The sequence below is a fragment of the Thalassophryne amazonica genome, chromosome 1, assembly GCF_902500255.1.
Source record: "Thalassophryne amazonica chromosome 1, fThaAma1.1, whole genome shotgun sequence".
Taxonomy (NCBI): domain Eukaryota; kingdom Metazoa; phylum Chordata; class Actinopteri; order Batrachoidiformes; family Batrachoididae; genus Thalassophryne; species Thalassophryne amazonica.
The window spans coordinates 21845588-21862369 of record NC_047103.1 but is presented as its reverse complement, the minus strand read 5'-3'; the positions used below and the strand labels follow the sequence as shown (position 1 = coordinate 21862369).

General features: G+C 38.9%; 1 protein-coding gene across 4 annotated transcripts in view; it reads right to left on the bottom strand.

The window, feature by feature from the left end:
• The window catches only part of LOC117507142 (dnaJ homolog subfamily C member 13), a 96538-nt gene that overhangs the window by 59576 nt on the left and 20180 nt on the right, over positions 1–16782 (bottom strand). For all 4 annotated transcript variants that reach the window (XM_034166960.1, XM_034166952.1, XM_034166944.1 and 1 more), the window contains 2 exons: positions 6134–6209; positions 75–224 (listed from right to left, as the gene is read on the bottom strand). In XM_034166960.1, the coding sequence (XP_034022851.1) occupies positions 75–224; positions 6134–6209 (226 nt within the window). The remainder of the gene's footprint in view (positions 1–74; positions 225–6133; positions 6210–16782) is intronic.

Sequence of the window (16782 nt, the reverse complement as noted above, 5' to 3'; positions counted from 1 at the left end):
AGTAATATGACAGAATATTCACTTGTTGTGAATCATGACACTAATGTGGTAGAGCTGGAAGTCTGTTTACTCACCAAAGCCTCTGTAAGCAGCTCTGTCCGATGTTCTGTTGAGAACTTCAGCGTTTCTGACTTCTTGCCACTGCCCTTGCGGAATGTGAGGTTGAATTCTGTTCCCTGACCTTTTCCTACTGGACCAATACTGCAGATGTCTCCATAAGGCCACTGGCATCACAGACATAAACACACTGGTTTAGCAGCATCACAGACAGACAGACAATCATTTCAAGAGAATGTCTAGACCAGCACCAGGTTAAACAAAATGTTTTTTGGACCCAGATCAGAAAGTGTCACATCACTGAAGAAATATATATATAAACAAAAAGAGGTGTTGAATGAGTACTTTGGGTAATCCGCATTTTGGTTTGGCACGATTAATTTTCTGATATCTTATGGGTTTTAACTGCAACTGTTATCAGGCTCATTCATAATAGGTTCTCTTATGTTTCATATGGTGGGGCAGATTGTGTATTTTATGGTAAAGAAATCAAAATTTGCAAAGATGTACAACACCAATAATAATAACACTAATAAATTCACTCTCACTCTTGAAACAATGCAATCAATTGTGATAGGAATGGATTAAGTTTGTAAGAAAACCACAATATGTACAAAAACATACGTTAAACTGATGCCAACCATAAGTACATTGATTTAAAAAAAAGTCCGCGCTTGGCATCATATCCAATTATATATAGTAAGCAAAGATGTGTGAAATCTGGTGCATTTAAGCATAAAATGCACAACTGTTTCACATATCTGCCCTGTCAATGGGTCTGTCTCTAGTCAACAAATTTAATTAGCTTCCCAACCTAGGTTAGACTTGCACTGATTTCCACTTGAGAGAGTAACTCAATAGCTCAAAGTCAAATGTAACATCCAGTTTAATGGCTCTGTATGCCAAAACGCAAACAACGTACATGAACAGGGATGGGTCCTATTTGAACAGCAATGACAAAGAAAAATATATCAAAAAACTTATCAAGCGGGTGCATGTAAACCTGCATCTCCTGTATTAAATGGGTATAAGCATGATACAGTGGATTGCAAAAGTATTCAGGCCTTTGGTATTTCACACATTTTAATTTGTTTATGGTGTTTCAAATACATAAAGTAAATCAGGCTTCTCAAAATAAAAATTTCTAAAATGATCTTCCTTAGACTCAAACTGAAAACAAATCTCTATAACTTGATATAAATTAATTAAAAATATAAAAGCCAAGATGATGGGTTGCATAAGCAATCAGCCCCTTTGGTATAATACCTATAAATAATCAGTTTAATCAATCAATTCAATCAATTTTATTTATATAGCGCCAAATCACAACAAACAGTTGACCCAAGGCGCTTTATATTGTAAGGCAAGGCCATACAATAATTCCGTAAAAACCCCAACGGTCAAAACGACCCCCTGTGAGCAAGCACTTGGCGACAGTGGGAAGGAAAAACTCCCTTTTAACAGGAAGAAACCTCCAGCAGAACCAGGCTCAGGGAGGGGCAGTCTTCTGCTGGGACTGGTTGGGGCTGAGGGAGAGAACCAGGAAAAAGACATGCTGTGGAGGGGAGCAGAGATCAATCACTAATGATTAAATGCAGAGTGGTGCATACAGAGCAAAAAGAGAAAGAAACACTCAGTGCATCATGGGAACCCCCCAGCAGTCTAAGTCTATAGCTGCATAACTAAGGGATGGTTCAGGGTCACCTGATCCAGCCCTAACTATAAGCTTTAGCAAAAAGGAAAGTTTTAAGCCTAATCTTAAAAGTAGAGAGGGTGTCTGTCTCCCTGATCTGAATTGGGAGCTGGTTCCACAGGAGAGGAGCCTGAAAGCTGAAGGCTCTGCCTCCCATTCTACTCTTACAAACCCTAGGAACTACAAGTAAGCCTGCAGTCTGAGAGCGAAGCGCTCTATTGGGGTGATATGGTACTATGAGGTCCCTAAGATAAGATGGGACCTGATTATTCAAAACCTTATAAGTAAGAAGAAGAATTTTAAATTCTATTCTAGAATTAACAGGAAGCCAATGAAGAGAGGCCAATATGGGTGAGATATGCTCTCTCCTTCTAGTCCCCGCTAGTACTCTAGCTGCAGCATTTTGAATTAACTGAAGGCTTTTCAGGGAACTTTTAGGACAACCTGATAATAATGAATTACAATAGTCCAGCCTAGAGGAAATAAATGCATGAATTAGTTTTTCAGCATCACTCTGAGACAAGACCTTTCTAATTTTAGAGATATTGCGTACATGCAAAAAAGCAGTCCTACATATTTGTTTAATATGCGCATTGAATGACATATCCTGATCAAAAATGACTCCAAGATTTCTCACAGTATTACTAGAGGTCAGGGTAATGCCATCCAGAGTAAGGATCTGGTTAGACACCATGTTTCTAAGATTTGTGGGGCCAAGTACAATAACTTCAGTTTTATCTGAGTTTAAAAGCAGGAAATTAGAGGTCATCCATGTCTTTATGTCTGTAAGACAATCTTGCAGTTTAGCTAATTGGTGTGTGTCCTCTGGCTTCATGGATAGATAAAGCTGGGTATCATCTGCGTAACAATGAAAATTTAAGCAATGCCGTCTAATAATACTGCCTAAGGGAAGCATGTATAAAGTGAATAAAATTGGTCCTAGCACAGAACCTTGTGGAACTCCATAATTAACCTTAGTCTGTGAAGAAGATTCCCCATTTACATGAACAAATTGTAATCTATTAGATAAATATGATTCAAACCACCGCAGTGCAGTGCCTTTAATACCTATGGCATGCTCTAATCTCTAATAAGATTTTATGGTCAACAGTATCAAAAGCAGCACTGAGGTCTAACAGAACAAGCACAGAGATTTGTCCACTGTCTGAGGCCATAAGAAGATCATTTGTAACCTTCACTAATGCTGTTTCTGTACTATGATGAATTCTAAAACCTGACTGAAACTCTTCAAATAGACCATTCCTCTGCAGATGATCAGTTAGCTGTTTTACAACTACCCTTTCAAGAATTTTTGAGAGAAAAGGAAGGTTGGAGATTGGCCTATAATTAGCTAAGATAGCTGGGTCAAGTGATGGCTTTTTAAGTAATGGTTTAATTACTGCCACCTTAAAAGCCTGTGGTACATAGCCAACTAATAAAGATAGATTGATCATATTTAAGATCAAAGCATTAAATAATGGTAGGGCTTCCTTGAGCAGCCTGGTAGGAATGGGGTCTAATAGACATGTTGATGGTTTGGATGAAGTAACTAATGAAAATAACTCAGACAGAACAATCAGAGAAAGAGTCTAACCAAATACCGGCATCACTGAAAGCAGCCAAAGATAACGATACGTCTTTGGGATGGTTATGAGTAATTTTTTCTCTAATAGTTAAAATTTTATTAGCAAAGAAAGTCATGAAGTCATTACTAGTTAAAGTTAAAGGAATACTCGGCTCAATAGAGCTCTGACTCTTTGTCAGCCTGGCTACAGTGCTGAAAAGAAACCTGGGGTTGTTCTTATTTTCTTCAATTAGTGATGAGTAGTAAGATGTCCTAGCTTTACGGAGGGCTTTTTTTATAGAGCAACAGACTCTTTTTCCAGGCTAAGTGAACATCTTCTAAATTAGTGAGATGCCATTTCCTCTCCAACTTATGGGTTATCTGCTTTAAGTTGCGAGTTTGTGAGTTATACCACGGAGTCAGGCACTTCTGATTTAAAGCTCTCTTTTTCAGAGGAGCTACAGCATCCAAAGTTGTCTTCAATGAGGATGTAAAACTATTGACGAGATACTCTATCTCACTTACAGAGTTTAGGTAGCTACTCTGCACTGTGTTGGTATATGGCATTAGAGAACATAAAGAAGGAATCATATCCTTAAACCTAGTTACAGCGCTTTCTGAAAGACTTCTAGTGTAATGAAACTTATTCCCCACTGCTGGGTAGTCCATCAGAGTAAATGTAAATGTTATTAAGAAATGATCAGACAGAAGGGAGTTTTCAGGGAATACTGTTAAGTCTTCAATTTCCATACCATAAGTCAGAACAAGATCTAAGATATGATTAAAGTGGTGGGTGGACTCATTTACATTTTGAGCAAAGCCAATTGAGTCTAATAATAGATTAAATGCAGTGTTGAGGCTGTCATTCTCAGCATCTGTGTGGATGTTAAAATCGCCCACTATAATTATCTTATCTGAGCTAAGCACTAAGTCAGACAAAAGGTCTGAAAATTCACAGAGAAACTCACAGTAAGGACCAGGTGGACGATAGATAATAAATAAAACTGGTTTTTGGGACTTCCAATTTGGATGGACAAGACTAAGAGTCAAGCTTTCAAATGAATTAAAGCTCTGTCTGGGTTTTTGATTAATTAATAAGCTGGAGTGGAAGATTGCTGCTAATCCTCCGCCTCTGCCCGTGCTACGAGCATTCTGGCAGTTAGTGTGACTCTAGGGTGTTGACTCATTTAAACTAACATTCATCCTGCTGTAACCAGGTTTCTGTAAGGCAGAATAAATCAATATGTTGATCAATTATTATATCATTTACTAACAGGGACTTAGAAGAGAGAGACCTAATGTTTAATAGACCACATTTAACTGTTTTAGTCTGTGGTGCAGTTGAAGGTGCTATATTATTTTTTCTTTTTGAATTTTTATGCTTAAATAGATTTTTACTGGTTATTGGTGGTCTGGGAGCAGGCACCGTCTCTACGGGGATGGGGTAATGAGGGGATGGCAGGGGGAGAGAAGCTGCAGAGAGGTGTGTAAGACTACAACTCTGCTTCCTGGTCCCAACCCTGGATAGTCACGGTTTGGAGGATTTAAGAAAATTGGCCAGATTTCTAGAAATGAGAGCTGCTCCATCCAAAGTGGGATGGATGCCGTCTCTCCTAACAAGGCCAGGTTTTCCCCAGAAGCTTTGCCAATTATCTATGAAGCCCACCTCATTTTTTGGACACCACTCAGACAGCCAGCAATTCAAGGAGAACATGCGGCTAAACATGTCACTCCCGGTCCGATTGGGGAGGGGCCCAGAGAAAACTACCGAGTTTAATTGCCAGTTTTCTTCAGACAAGTCAGGAGATGGATACATGAACATTTCCAAGTCAGAAATACAAACAATATGGCACTCTATGGTAAATCTGTGTGGAGTTGACAGTTCTCAAAAACTGACTGACTGTGCAAGAAGGGGAACAGTGAGGAAAGCCGCCAAGACACCTAGACAACCCAGAAAAAGTTTTCGGCTTCTGTGGTTGTGACTGAAGAAATTGTGCACAGTGTAAATTCTGCGTTTTGTATCTCCAGTTATAAAGCTTCATGATGAAGTGGTATAGACGAGGGTCTTCTTTCACTAAAACATCAAATCTAGGCTTGCATCTCAGATGTACCTTCTGGCAAATTGTAGGTGAACTTTCAGGTCTTTTTAAGAAAATCCTCCTCTGCTCCACTTCATCATGAAGCTGTATAACTGGGGATATAAAATCCAAAACTTGCACTGTGCACAATTTCTCTAATCACAAACACAGAAGCCTATAACTTCTTCTGGGTTGTCTGGGTGTCTTGGTGGCTTTCCTCACTCTTCTCCTTGCACAGTCACTCTGTTTTTGAGAACTGTCTACTCCACCCTGATTTACCATAGAGTGCCATACTGTTTGTATTTCTTAATAACTGATGTAAATAAAGTTCAAGACATGTTCAGTGACTTGGAAATGTTCATGTATCCATCCCCTGACTTGTCTGAAGAAAACTGGCAATAAAACTGATTATTTACAGGTATTATAACAAAGGGGCTGATTACTTATGCAACCCATCATCTTGGCTTTTAGATTTTTAATTAATTTATATCAGGTTGTAGAGATTCACTCTCAGTTTGAGTTTAAGGAAGATAATTATAGAAATTTTTATACTGAGAAGCCCAGTTTACTTTTTTATCTGAAATTCCATAAATTAAAATATGTGAAATACCAAGGGGCTGAATAGTTTTGCAAGCCACTGCACGTCACAAACCGTGAGACAATGATAGTAACAGCCTAACACACCCCTGAAGAAGAGAGAATTTAGCAATGTTCTAAAACACTACATACGTATATACCCACCTGGTTTGTTATTTCTAGTGTTGCAGGATTGTAAGTTGTAATGCCATGGGTTCCCACTGAGAAAACTCGCTTGTACCTGGAACACAGAAGGGATAATCCAGTCATCACCAACCACACAAAAGTAACAACAGCCACTGAAAGTGAAACCAGGGTGAATGGATTATGTGCCTTTCCAAAGTAGGCTAGGCTGTATAAACATCAAGTTACCAGCGGAACAGTGATTATTACTCCTTAAATGTGATTACAAGAAATTACAGCTCAAGGTGTAAAAAATAAAACCTTATAAACATCTGATACAGCAAACATTTGTACCAAGTCCAATGACATCCTTTCTGAATTGATAATGAATTGTCTGGGTGACATTCAAAGTGCCCTCTGAGGAAAAAACAACACTAACTCCTGTGAAGACTGGTGACGCCACCTCAGAACTTTTTAGGGAGTTAGGAGAGAAACTCCCACATTCCAGCTGGGACAGTTGCTGTCTCCATGTTTGCAAGTGTTTCACCCGGATGAGTCCTCGTGTTAAACAAGTTGATCTAAAAGTCAAGTGAGGTAAAGTCTGGGACACTGAATGCTAAGGGAAGCTACAACAAAGTCTGTCAACCTATAACTATTTATGTATTGACCCGGCTTTCACTTCAAAGTAATGTGGTGTTTAACCATCACATGATTGACTAAAATGAAAAGCTGACCATTTAACGTCTGTCAGCGGGTTTGTAATAATGAGTCAATTTCTCACAAACTTTGACAGTAATACTTTCCTCACACTGAAGACAGGAAATGCAAAACTGTTTTTTTGTTAAATTTGTATGTAGTTTTAAAAAACATGAAAAATCACTTTTAAACTTGCACTTTGACAAACTCTCTGGCCTCTTAATTTGGTAAATGGTAATTTTAAGGTTAAAGCTGTACAGTCCTTCAAATTCACACAACTGGAAAAATTTAGCTTCTGCCTAAATCCAAGCATTACAATGTAGGTTTACTTTTGGAACATGTGACAAAATTACAGGTCATTTTAATTAAGAGATCTTATTTATCTGGGGGGAATTCCATGTGGAATACTGACTTTTTTTCTTTGCCATCATGCAGGTGAACTGCAGGAGGAAGCGCGTGTGCAGATGCATGAGGTTTTGAGATTACCTGTGACCTGAACCACTACTACTAATTTTGCTGGCAACGATCAGCTGATCAACATAACTCACACAATCTCAGTCATTTCAAGTCAAACTAGAGCACCGCGCAAACCTCTACCAACACTAGTTTCCAACTCCACAAATTATTACCTTGGAAAAAAATTTCAAGGTTAAAGTCCTGTTAGAAGTGGTTTTTCATAAGCAAAAATATAATACAAAATATAGATCAAAAGGGCTTTCAATGTTACAATCAAATATTAACTAAATCTGCAATACCGATCAGTCAGTCGATAAAGGACACCATTCTACCTAATGCTCTCAAATATGAAAGAAATTCAATCTATTTTTTACAGAGTTATGAATTTTTGAATATTCGTTCAATGTTAAAAGGATAGGGATTTTCCTACCTTTGACCCTGAAAATTTAATCAGTTCTTGTCTATCAGGATATGAATCCTCTGTAAAAATTTCATAACGCTGTATGAAAAATTGTCAGTTACAGGCTGTTCACAGACAAACAAAACAAACTTTGTTGGCGGACATAACTAGTGTTGTATTGCAATTGTAGACATTTAGTATTTTCAGGAAATTCTCCTACAGGACAAGTAGGATGAGAGGTCCACTTGTCCAATTGCTATCCTGAATTGTCCCATGTTGGTGGGTTTGGCAATGAGGCAAACCTAGTAACAATGGCGAGAAAATATAAATTTGTGGAGGATTTCCCCTCTATATGCATCTTTAATTTATACAGTCACTTTTAAAATAATACACTACATGCAGTATTTAGTGTATGAAGCTCCTGGGTTTTTGGCAAAATTACTTTATTTTTAAATATTACAAAGAGTAAGTCAATGATAAATAATAATATTAAATCTTATTTTTTCAAAGTACTGGAGTCTGGTTATTATTATGTGCAAGAAATGTGGCCCTTTAAGGAGTATGGGGGACCCTGTGGGTCCGCCCCTGCACCCTGCAGAGTGTGTGTACAGCTGCAGAGAAAGAATTTGCTATTTGTTCATAATAACTCTGTACTGTTAAACGAGACAGATCATCTAAAATAGACATTGCGTATTTAGAGCAAAGCGGTGTATTCATGTATTTAAAAAATAAATAAAAACCCCACAGCGCTGTCTGTTAATCCCCTGGAAATGGTAAATGGACTGCATTTATGTAACGCTTTTCCATCTGCATGTTTCTGTGTAGGCTCTCAGTTGTCCAGGTGGTTTCCATAGTAGAGAAGCTTGAATCTTTGACTGGACTGAGTTGCTTGACGCAAGGACGTTTCGCTTCAAATCGCAGAAGCTTCCTCAGCTAAAATTCTTGCTCTGGAAGTCTGACTTCTGTCTGACTCTTGTAGAGAAGAATAAAACAGAAGCCAACAAAAGCTGGAATTTTAAACCTAACCAGACCCCTCCTACTGAGAGGCAGACTGCTATAGGCTAGTGACTAAACAATAGCTCTAATTAGCAACTATTGTGCTCTAGTTAGCATACCTAATGACAGGACAGCTGTCCCTCTAATGATGGGATGGATGCCTTTCCTGATGGCTCCCTTGATGACGTGAATGGCTCATTACCATGAACAAAAGACTGAAACTCCTTTGACCTGAATACCCCATTGTAAACAGGGGATAAAGTGTGTCTCAGACCCCCTCCCCGGTTAAGGCTGGGTTTCAAACGTTTCACAAAGAATGCCTCCTTGACCCCTCTCTCAAACCATTTATTCTGTCTGGCTAATATTTTAACTTCCTTGTCCTCAAAAGTGTGGTTAGTGTCTTTAAGGTGGAGATGAACCGCAGACTGAGGTCCACTGGCACCCTCTCTGTGGTGCTGGTATAGCCTTTTGTGTAAAGGTTGCTTCGTTTCACCTATGTAGTGTTCGTTACAGTTTTCCTGACATCTGATAGAATACACTCAAAGCGCTGATAGAAGACACTCAAAGCGCTTTACAAAAATGCCTCACATTCACCCCGATATCAGGGTGCCAAGGGCCCTTAGTGATTTTCCGGTCAGACTGGAATTTGAACAAAGGATCCTCTGGTCTCAAGCCCAACGTTTAACCACTAGACCATCACCTCCCCTGAAGGAAAAGGACGCACACTTTTTACGTGAATTACTGACGACTCAAAAAAATGCCTGTCGGACAGATTCTTATCAAATTTCATCAAGGCTTTCATCTATTTGTCAACAGGGTGGACAGCGGCTGTATTAATGCAGCTTTCGTGGAAAAGCTGCACTCCACACTTGCAAGGCTGTTTTTCACAGGCTGCGGTCACTATGTGCACGCACTGTTGGGAAAGCTCACAAACTCGTAAAAATGTGAAAAGCAAGTAATTTAACCACTTTAGAATGAAAAACTGGACTTACAGGTTATAAGGTTATAGGGTTTAAGGTTATAAGGGATCTATGTTGTCCAATCACATTTTTTGGCAAAATGAGAAAAAAAAAAAAACAGGAAATCACATTGTAGGATTTTTAAAGAATTTATTTGTCAATTATGGTGGAAAATAAGTATTTGGTCACCCACAACAAGCAAGATTTCTGGCTGTCACAGACCTGTAACTTCTTTAAGAAGCTCTTCTGTCCTCCACCTGTTACCTGTATTAATGGCACCTGCTGGAACTCTATCTGTATAAAAGACACCTATCCACAGCCTCAAACAGTCAGACTCTAAACTCAACCATGGCCAAGACCAAAGAGCTGTCGAAGGACACCAGGAAGAAAATTGTAGCTGTGCACCAGGCTGGGAAGAGTGAATCTACAATAAACAAGCAGGCTGGTGTGAATAAATCAACTGTGGGAGCAATTGTAAGAAAAAAATGGAAGACATACAGGACCATTGATAATCTCCCACAATCTGGGGTGCCATGCAAGATGTCATCCCGTGGGGTCAAAATGATCATGAGAACGGTGAACAAAAATGCCAGAACTATACGGCGGGACCTGATGAATGACCTGCAGAGAGCTGGGACCAAAGTAACAAAGGCTATACACTATGTGGAGAGGGACTCAAATCCTGCAGTGCCAGGCGTGTCCCCCTACTGAAGCCAGTACGTGTCCAGGCCCGTCTGAAGTTTGTCAGAGAGCATATGGATGATCCAGAAGATGATTGGGAGAATATCATGTGGTCAGATTAAACCAAAATAGAACATTTTGGTAAAAACTCAACTCGTCGTGTTTGGAGGAAGAAGAATGCTGAGTTTCATCCCAATAACACCTTTCCTACTGTGAAGCATGGGGTGGAAACATCATGCTTTGGGGCTGTTTTTCTGCAAAGAGGACAGGACGACTGATCTGTGTTAAGGGAAGAATGAACGGGGCCATGTATCGTGCGATTTTAAGCCAAAACCTCCTTCCATCAGTGAGAGCATTGAAGATGCAACGTGGCTGGGTCTTCCAGAATGACAATGATCCCAAACACCTCGCTCGGGCAATGAAGGAGTGGCTCCGTAAAAAGCATTTCAAGGTCCTGAAGTGGCCAAGCCAGTCTTCAGACCTCAACCCCATAGAAAATTTGTTGAGGGAGCTGTAAGTCCGTGTTGCCCAGCAACAGCCCCAAAACATCACTGCTGTAGAGGAGATCTGCATGGAGGAAGGGCCAAAATACCAGCTACAGTGTGTGCAAACCTGGTGAAGACTTACAGGAAACGTTTGAACTCTGTCATTGCCAACAAAGATTATGTTACAAAGTATTGAGTTGAATTTTTGTTATTGACCAAATACTTACAGGGTAGGCCAATAAAATGTTACCACTTTTTTAATTCGTACAATTAGAGAGTGTACTACAACAACCCACAGACCAATGAGACCCTGCAGAACAACATCCGTCAGGAAATTCAGAGAATCCCTCGGGATGTGTGGCAATATCATCACAAACTTCAATGTGCATGTTGCAGCTGTAATCCAAAGAAGAGGGGCATGGACTGAACATGTCATGAATTATTGAACTGTGCGGAAAACAAGGGACAAAGTGGGAAACCTTTGGTATCAAATGTTAATTGAATGCTTCTGTCTGTAAATAAAATTTTCGAATAAGTTCTCATTTGAAAAACTTGTGTACGATCAAAAAGTGGTAACATTTTATTGGTCCACCCTGCATTTTCCACCATAATTTATAAATAAATTCTTTAAAAATCCTACAATGTTATTTCCTGGATTTCTTTTCCTCATTTTGTCTCTCACAGTTGAAGTGTACCTATGTTGAAAATTATAGACCTCTCTCATCTTTCTAAGTAGGAGAACTTGCACAATCAGGGACTGAATAAATAGTTTTTTGCCCTCTGCATATTAAAATGTTAAAGTCGGTGTATGTTTAATAGTTGTACAGAACACATTCTCTTTCACACTTTCGCCCTGCGCACTGAGCACGCTGACTCAGCTCTTTTTTATTATTTCCTCACAGATACCATTAAGGCCTACAGCTCACTGAACCAAAAGACAAACTCAACGGAAGTCAAGTGAAGAGGTTACTTCCACTTGCTGCATTCTTACTTGTACATTTAATAAATGCCTGATTGAAACAGACAGGACAGACAGCTGCCCGAGGCGAGACCAAAGCGCATTACATACAAACTCATGCCCCAGTCACAATCATTTTTCCTCTAGTTTTACTCATTTCTTATCATTTCACCATTTGGACATCCTGTTCATGTATAATCATTCTGTTTTGCCGATCACTCAAGCCAGGTTGCTCTCTCCTATATTCCTTGCTTCTGTATTTCTGAGCCACAAAATCTGATACCACACCTCAGTCCTGACCTCAAGGTGTGCCGTCATCTTGACCTTGGCAGCAAAAAGGGACCTTAACTGTCTACCAGCACAAAAGTAGTGAATTATTTATTGTTTTCCTTTATGTTTTTATTCAACTGCCCCTCCATAGCCAGTGTGTGAGGTTGTTGCCTTTCAAAATGGGCAATTGTCCAGCTGGACACGAAGAACAATACGCCGTTTCCTCATCTGATTCATTTAAAGACATCAAACCCAAACATTACAATTGGTATACGTTTTGGGAAAATTAACAGCTGAATACAAAATGTGGACATTCCTAAGAATGCTCATTCATTCATCTTCTGCCACTTATCTGGGTCATGGTGGCAGCAGACCAAACAGCTCATCCCACACCTCCCCATACTTGGCAAAGGTTTTCAACTCTTCCTGGGGGATCCCAAAGCATTCTGAAGTCAGCTTGGATATATAATCCCTCCAGCATGTCCTGGGTCTTCCCCAGTGCCTTCTTTCACTTGAATATGCCTGGAAGACTTCCCTGAGAAGCCATCGTAACCAGATGCCCAAACCACCTCAACGAAGGAGCAGGTTCTTTACTCCAGAGTACCTCCCAGATATCTGAGCTTATGCCCACCGGAGGAACCTCATTTCTTCCGCACTGGATCCGCAAACCTTGTTCTTTTGACCATTACTCAAAGCTCAGGACCACAGTTGAGGACAGAACGTAAATCCACTGGTACATCAAGACACTCGCCTTCTGCCTCAGGTTTTTCTTTTTTTAACCACGATGGGACAGCACAGTGTCCACAAGACCTCAGATACAGCCCCAATCGGGCTGTCTATGTCACGCTACGTTTTACTCCGCTCATGAACAAGACCCTGAGATCTGATCTGCAGTGCATCCAGACACCCTCTGATTTTAAATCTTTGTATGGTCTTAAATTTGTTCATCTTAATGCGCGCAGCTTATCTAAAATGGACGTGGTCAGAATTTGGATTAAATCGACCGATGCAGATATTGCTTAATTTGTGAAACTTGGTTGACTAAATCTATTGAAAATGATTACATTAATATATCTGGTTATAATGTTTATCGTACTGATAGGCCTAAAAAAGGCGGCGGAACTGCAATTTATGTTAAATCTAAATTTGATTCTTCAGTAGTTCTGTCTGAATCAATCTGTAAACAACTGGAATTGTTGGCACTAAATGTGGAAATATCCAAAAGTCTTTGTATTACTGTTGTAGGGTGTTATAGGCCTCCATCAGCCCCTAGTGAAGCATTATAATCTTTAAAGCATTTTTTGTCCAAACTGAATTATAGTGAACTTCTTCTGGCTGGTGATTTAAACTGGGACTGGCTTAATGTATCCTCGGATCATTTTAAATCCTTCTGTGATACCTTTAATCTTACCCAGTTGGTGAATTTACCCACTCGACCAAATCTTAAAAACCCTGATAAATCAACTTTGATTGACTTGTTACTAATGTTCCACATAAATTCTCATCACTGGGTGTCTTCTGTAATGACCTAAGTGATCACTGTGTTGTTGCCACTGTTAGAAACACCAAGGTGCCTAAATCTAAACCTCGTATTATTTGTAAGAGGGATCGTAAACATTTTAATGAGCAAGCTTATCATCATGATTTGACTTGTATTGATTGGAAAAACATAGGGCTGATAGAAAAGCACCCTTCTACCTACGAATATTTTAGACGGCTCTTCGCCTGTGTATAATAAACTTGAAATTTTAAATTGTTTTAATGAGCATTTTATAAAATCTGGCTCTTTGTTTGATTTTCTTGGCACTGTCCCAGTGAAACCCTGCACAAATTCTCCAACTTACACTGGAGACCCTTTTAATTTAGTACCTTTTTCTGTGCAGAAAGTTCATAAAGCCCTCAAAACATTAGATCATAGAAAACCCTCTGGCCCAGATTTGATAGATCCTTATTTTTTTAAATTGGCTGCTGACTTTGTGGCAGAGCCTCTTACAATCCTTTTTAACCTCACAGTGGAAAGAAATGACATACCATTTCTATGGAAAACGGCTTATGTCTTCCCATTATTAAAAGGGGGTGACCCTGCAATTCTGACAAATTATAGACCAATATCCAATCTTTCAATTTTGGCCAAAATTCTTGAATCTCTTGTTAGTGAGCAAGTGAAGGAGGTTTTGTATGCAAATGACATCCTATCAAAACATCAATCTGGCTTCAGAAAAAAAACACAGTACTATTACAGCAGCAATGAAGGTGGTAAATGACATTACTGTTGCACTTGACAAACAACAACACTGTGCATCTCTTTTTATTGATTTGTCAAAAGCGTTTGACACTGTTGATCATGACATTTTAAAACTTAGATTGTGTCATTCAGGATTTTCAGAGCACACAGCTGCTTGGTTCTCAAATTATCTCAGTAACAGGTCTCAGTGCATTAAATATGATGATCTGTGTTCTGAATTTGTTACTGTTCATAAGGGGGTGCCACAGGGTTCTGTACTGGGCCCCCTCTTATTTATTATTTATATCAATCACTTGGGTCTAAATGTGTCCGATGTAAATGTGCATTTCTATGCTGATGACAGTTATTTACAGTTGTGGACCAACTCTTGTTCAGGCTGTAGAATCTTTGCAGAAAGCTTTTGTAGCTGTTCAGCACTCTCTAATACACTTGAAACTTGTTCTTAATGCTGAAAAAACAAAGCTTATGTTATTCTCTAACTGCAAAAAGCCTCAAATGGTACCCACTGTGTCCACTCTTGAGGGCAGTGAAATACAGGTGGTTCATATGTATAAATATTTAGGTGTCTTGATTGATGATTCACTCACTTTCAAGCCACATATAGAAAATCTTGTTAAGAAGCTGAAGCTAAAAATTGTTTTTTATTTTCATAATAAGTTGTGTTTTTCTTTTAATGTGAAAAAGTGTCTTGTCGCTGCAACATTTGTATCTGTGTTGGATTATGGAGATCTTCTGTACATGAATGCTGGTGCTCAGTGTTTACAAACAGTTGATACCGTTTATCATGCTGCCTTGAGGTTCATTACGAACTGTAAAATGTCTACTCACCACTGTGAATTATACACTCGAGTAGGATGGTCTCCTCTGACCACTCGAAGGGCTAGTCATCTCTACACTTTTATTTATAAGGCAATTTTGGGACTGCTGCCTTCATACATTTGCTCGTTAATTACTCTGAGAAATGTTGAATCCTATTCTCTTCGTTCAAAAGAGTATTTGTTGCTTTCTGTCCCCTTTGCTCGGGCGGAATTGGGCAAAAGAGCCTTTGTTTATTCTGCACCTTATGGGTGGAACATGCTACAGGAAGACTGGAAACTAACTGAATTAATTTCTTTGAGCACTTTTACATCCAAACTAAGAGTTACTGAGGCCAACTGTACTATATGCACTTGTTTCTCATAGTGTGTTTATAACTTCTGTGTTTTTATTGTATAAATATGTAACTGTATTTTGTGTTTGTTGCTGCCATTTTGGCCAGGACTTCCTTGAAAAAGAGGTTTTTAATCTCAATGGGATATTTTCTGGTTAAATAAAGGTTAGAAGAAAGATAGTTCAGTTTATCCATTTGGGGTAATACCTCTCCCCTGACACAGAGGGGACCACTCTTTTTATATATCGCATTTACTTTATTAAATGCCCCGTTAGTGCGTTATCAGGAGATTGAAGAGGAGCTTATAAAATGGTTCCAGGAAAGGAGAATGGCGGGCATTCGCGTGACAGGGAATGGTCTAAAATATAAGGCACTGCGGCTGCATAAGCAACACGAAACCACAACAGACTTGATGAAATTTCGAACCAATGAGGTAGGACTATTTCATTTTACTCTGTTCTCTCAGGATTTCATAATTTTAATATATGCAATGTGCAGGGAAAAAAGGGGGCCTTTAATGGAGTAAATATGGTGTGTGTATATATATATATATATATATATATATATATATATATATATATGTGTGTGTGTAAGATTTAGTTCATGCATTCCAACAATCTTGTTTCCATTAGTAAAATTATTTGTTAGCGTAGTAGTGTAATTTTATGAGCAAGTCACTTTTAAAAACAGCAACAAAGTAACAGTAAAAAGTTAAAAATGAGGGAAGACTTTGACGAGAATACCAATTTCAAGCACTTCCAAATATATTTTCATGTTGCAGTCTGTGAGAAGATTTTTTTTTTTCTTCCTTGAATAATGATGTACAATGTGGTGTACACATTATGGTTTAAAAATCTTTTCCTTCCGCTACAAAGATTTCATAATGCATCACATTTAGCAACTTCCTGTATGTGCCTAAACCCTCTGAGCAACTGCCTCTCCTTTTTTAGAGTAACTTTATTTCATATAAGCAAGATTTAGACAAAAAATTTCATACAAAAAAATTGCTACAGTCACTCAAGACTGAAATCTCAGACGCAAACTAATGAATATTTCCATCTGTGTATGTGTATATGAAACCACTACTAACCAAAACTAACACTTTGAGAACCTGTAACAGCTAAGCTTCCTTTTTTGGTCAAGCCACTCAACGGTGATTTAAAGCAGCCTGTGACCTGCATTGTTCTTATCTGAAAGCAGATAGAAAGGTCTTCTCAGATATTCTATCTGTGTTACTCATGAAAATTTCAGACATTTCCTTTATTGTGGGACGTGCTCACTAAGTTACAGTCAAAATGAGTTCAACTGATTATTACCATTTAGCACGAGAAAAGCGACACTTGTTGTGAATCAAAAATTTTGTTAAACAAGCTAGCCACGACACAGGAGCAGCTG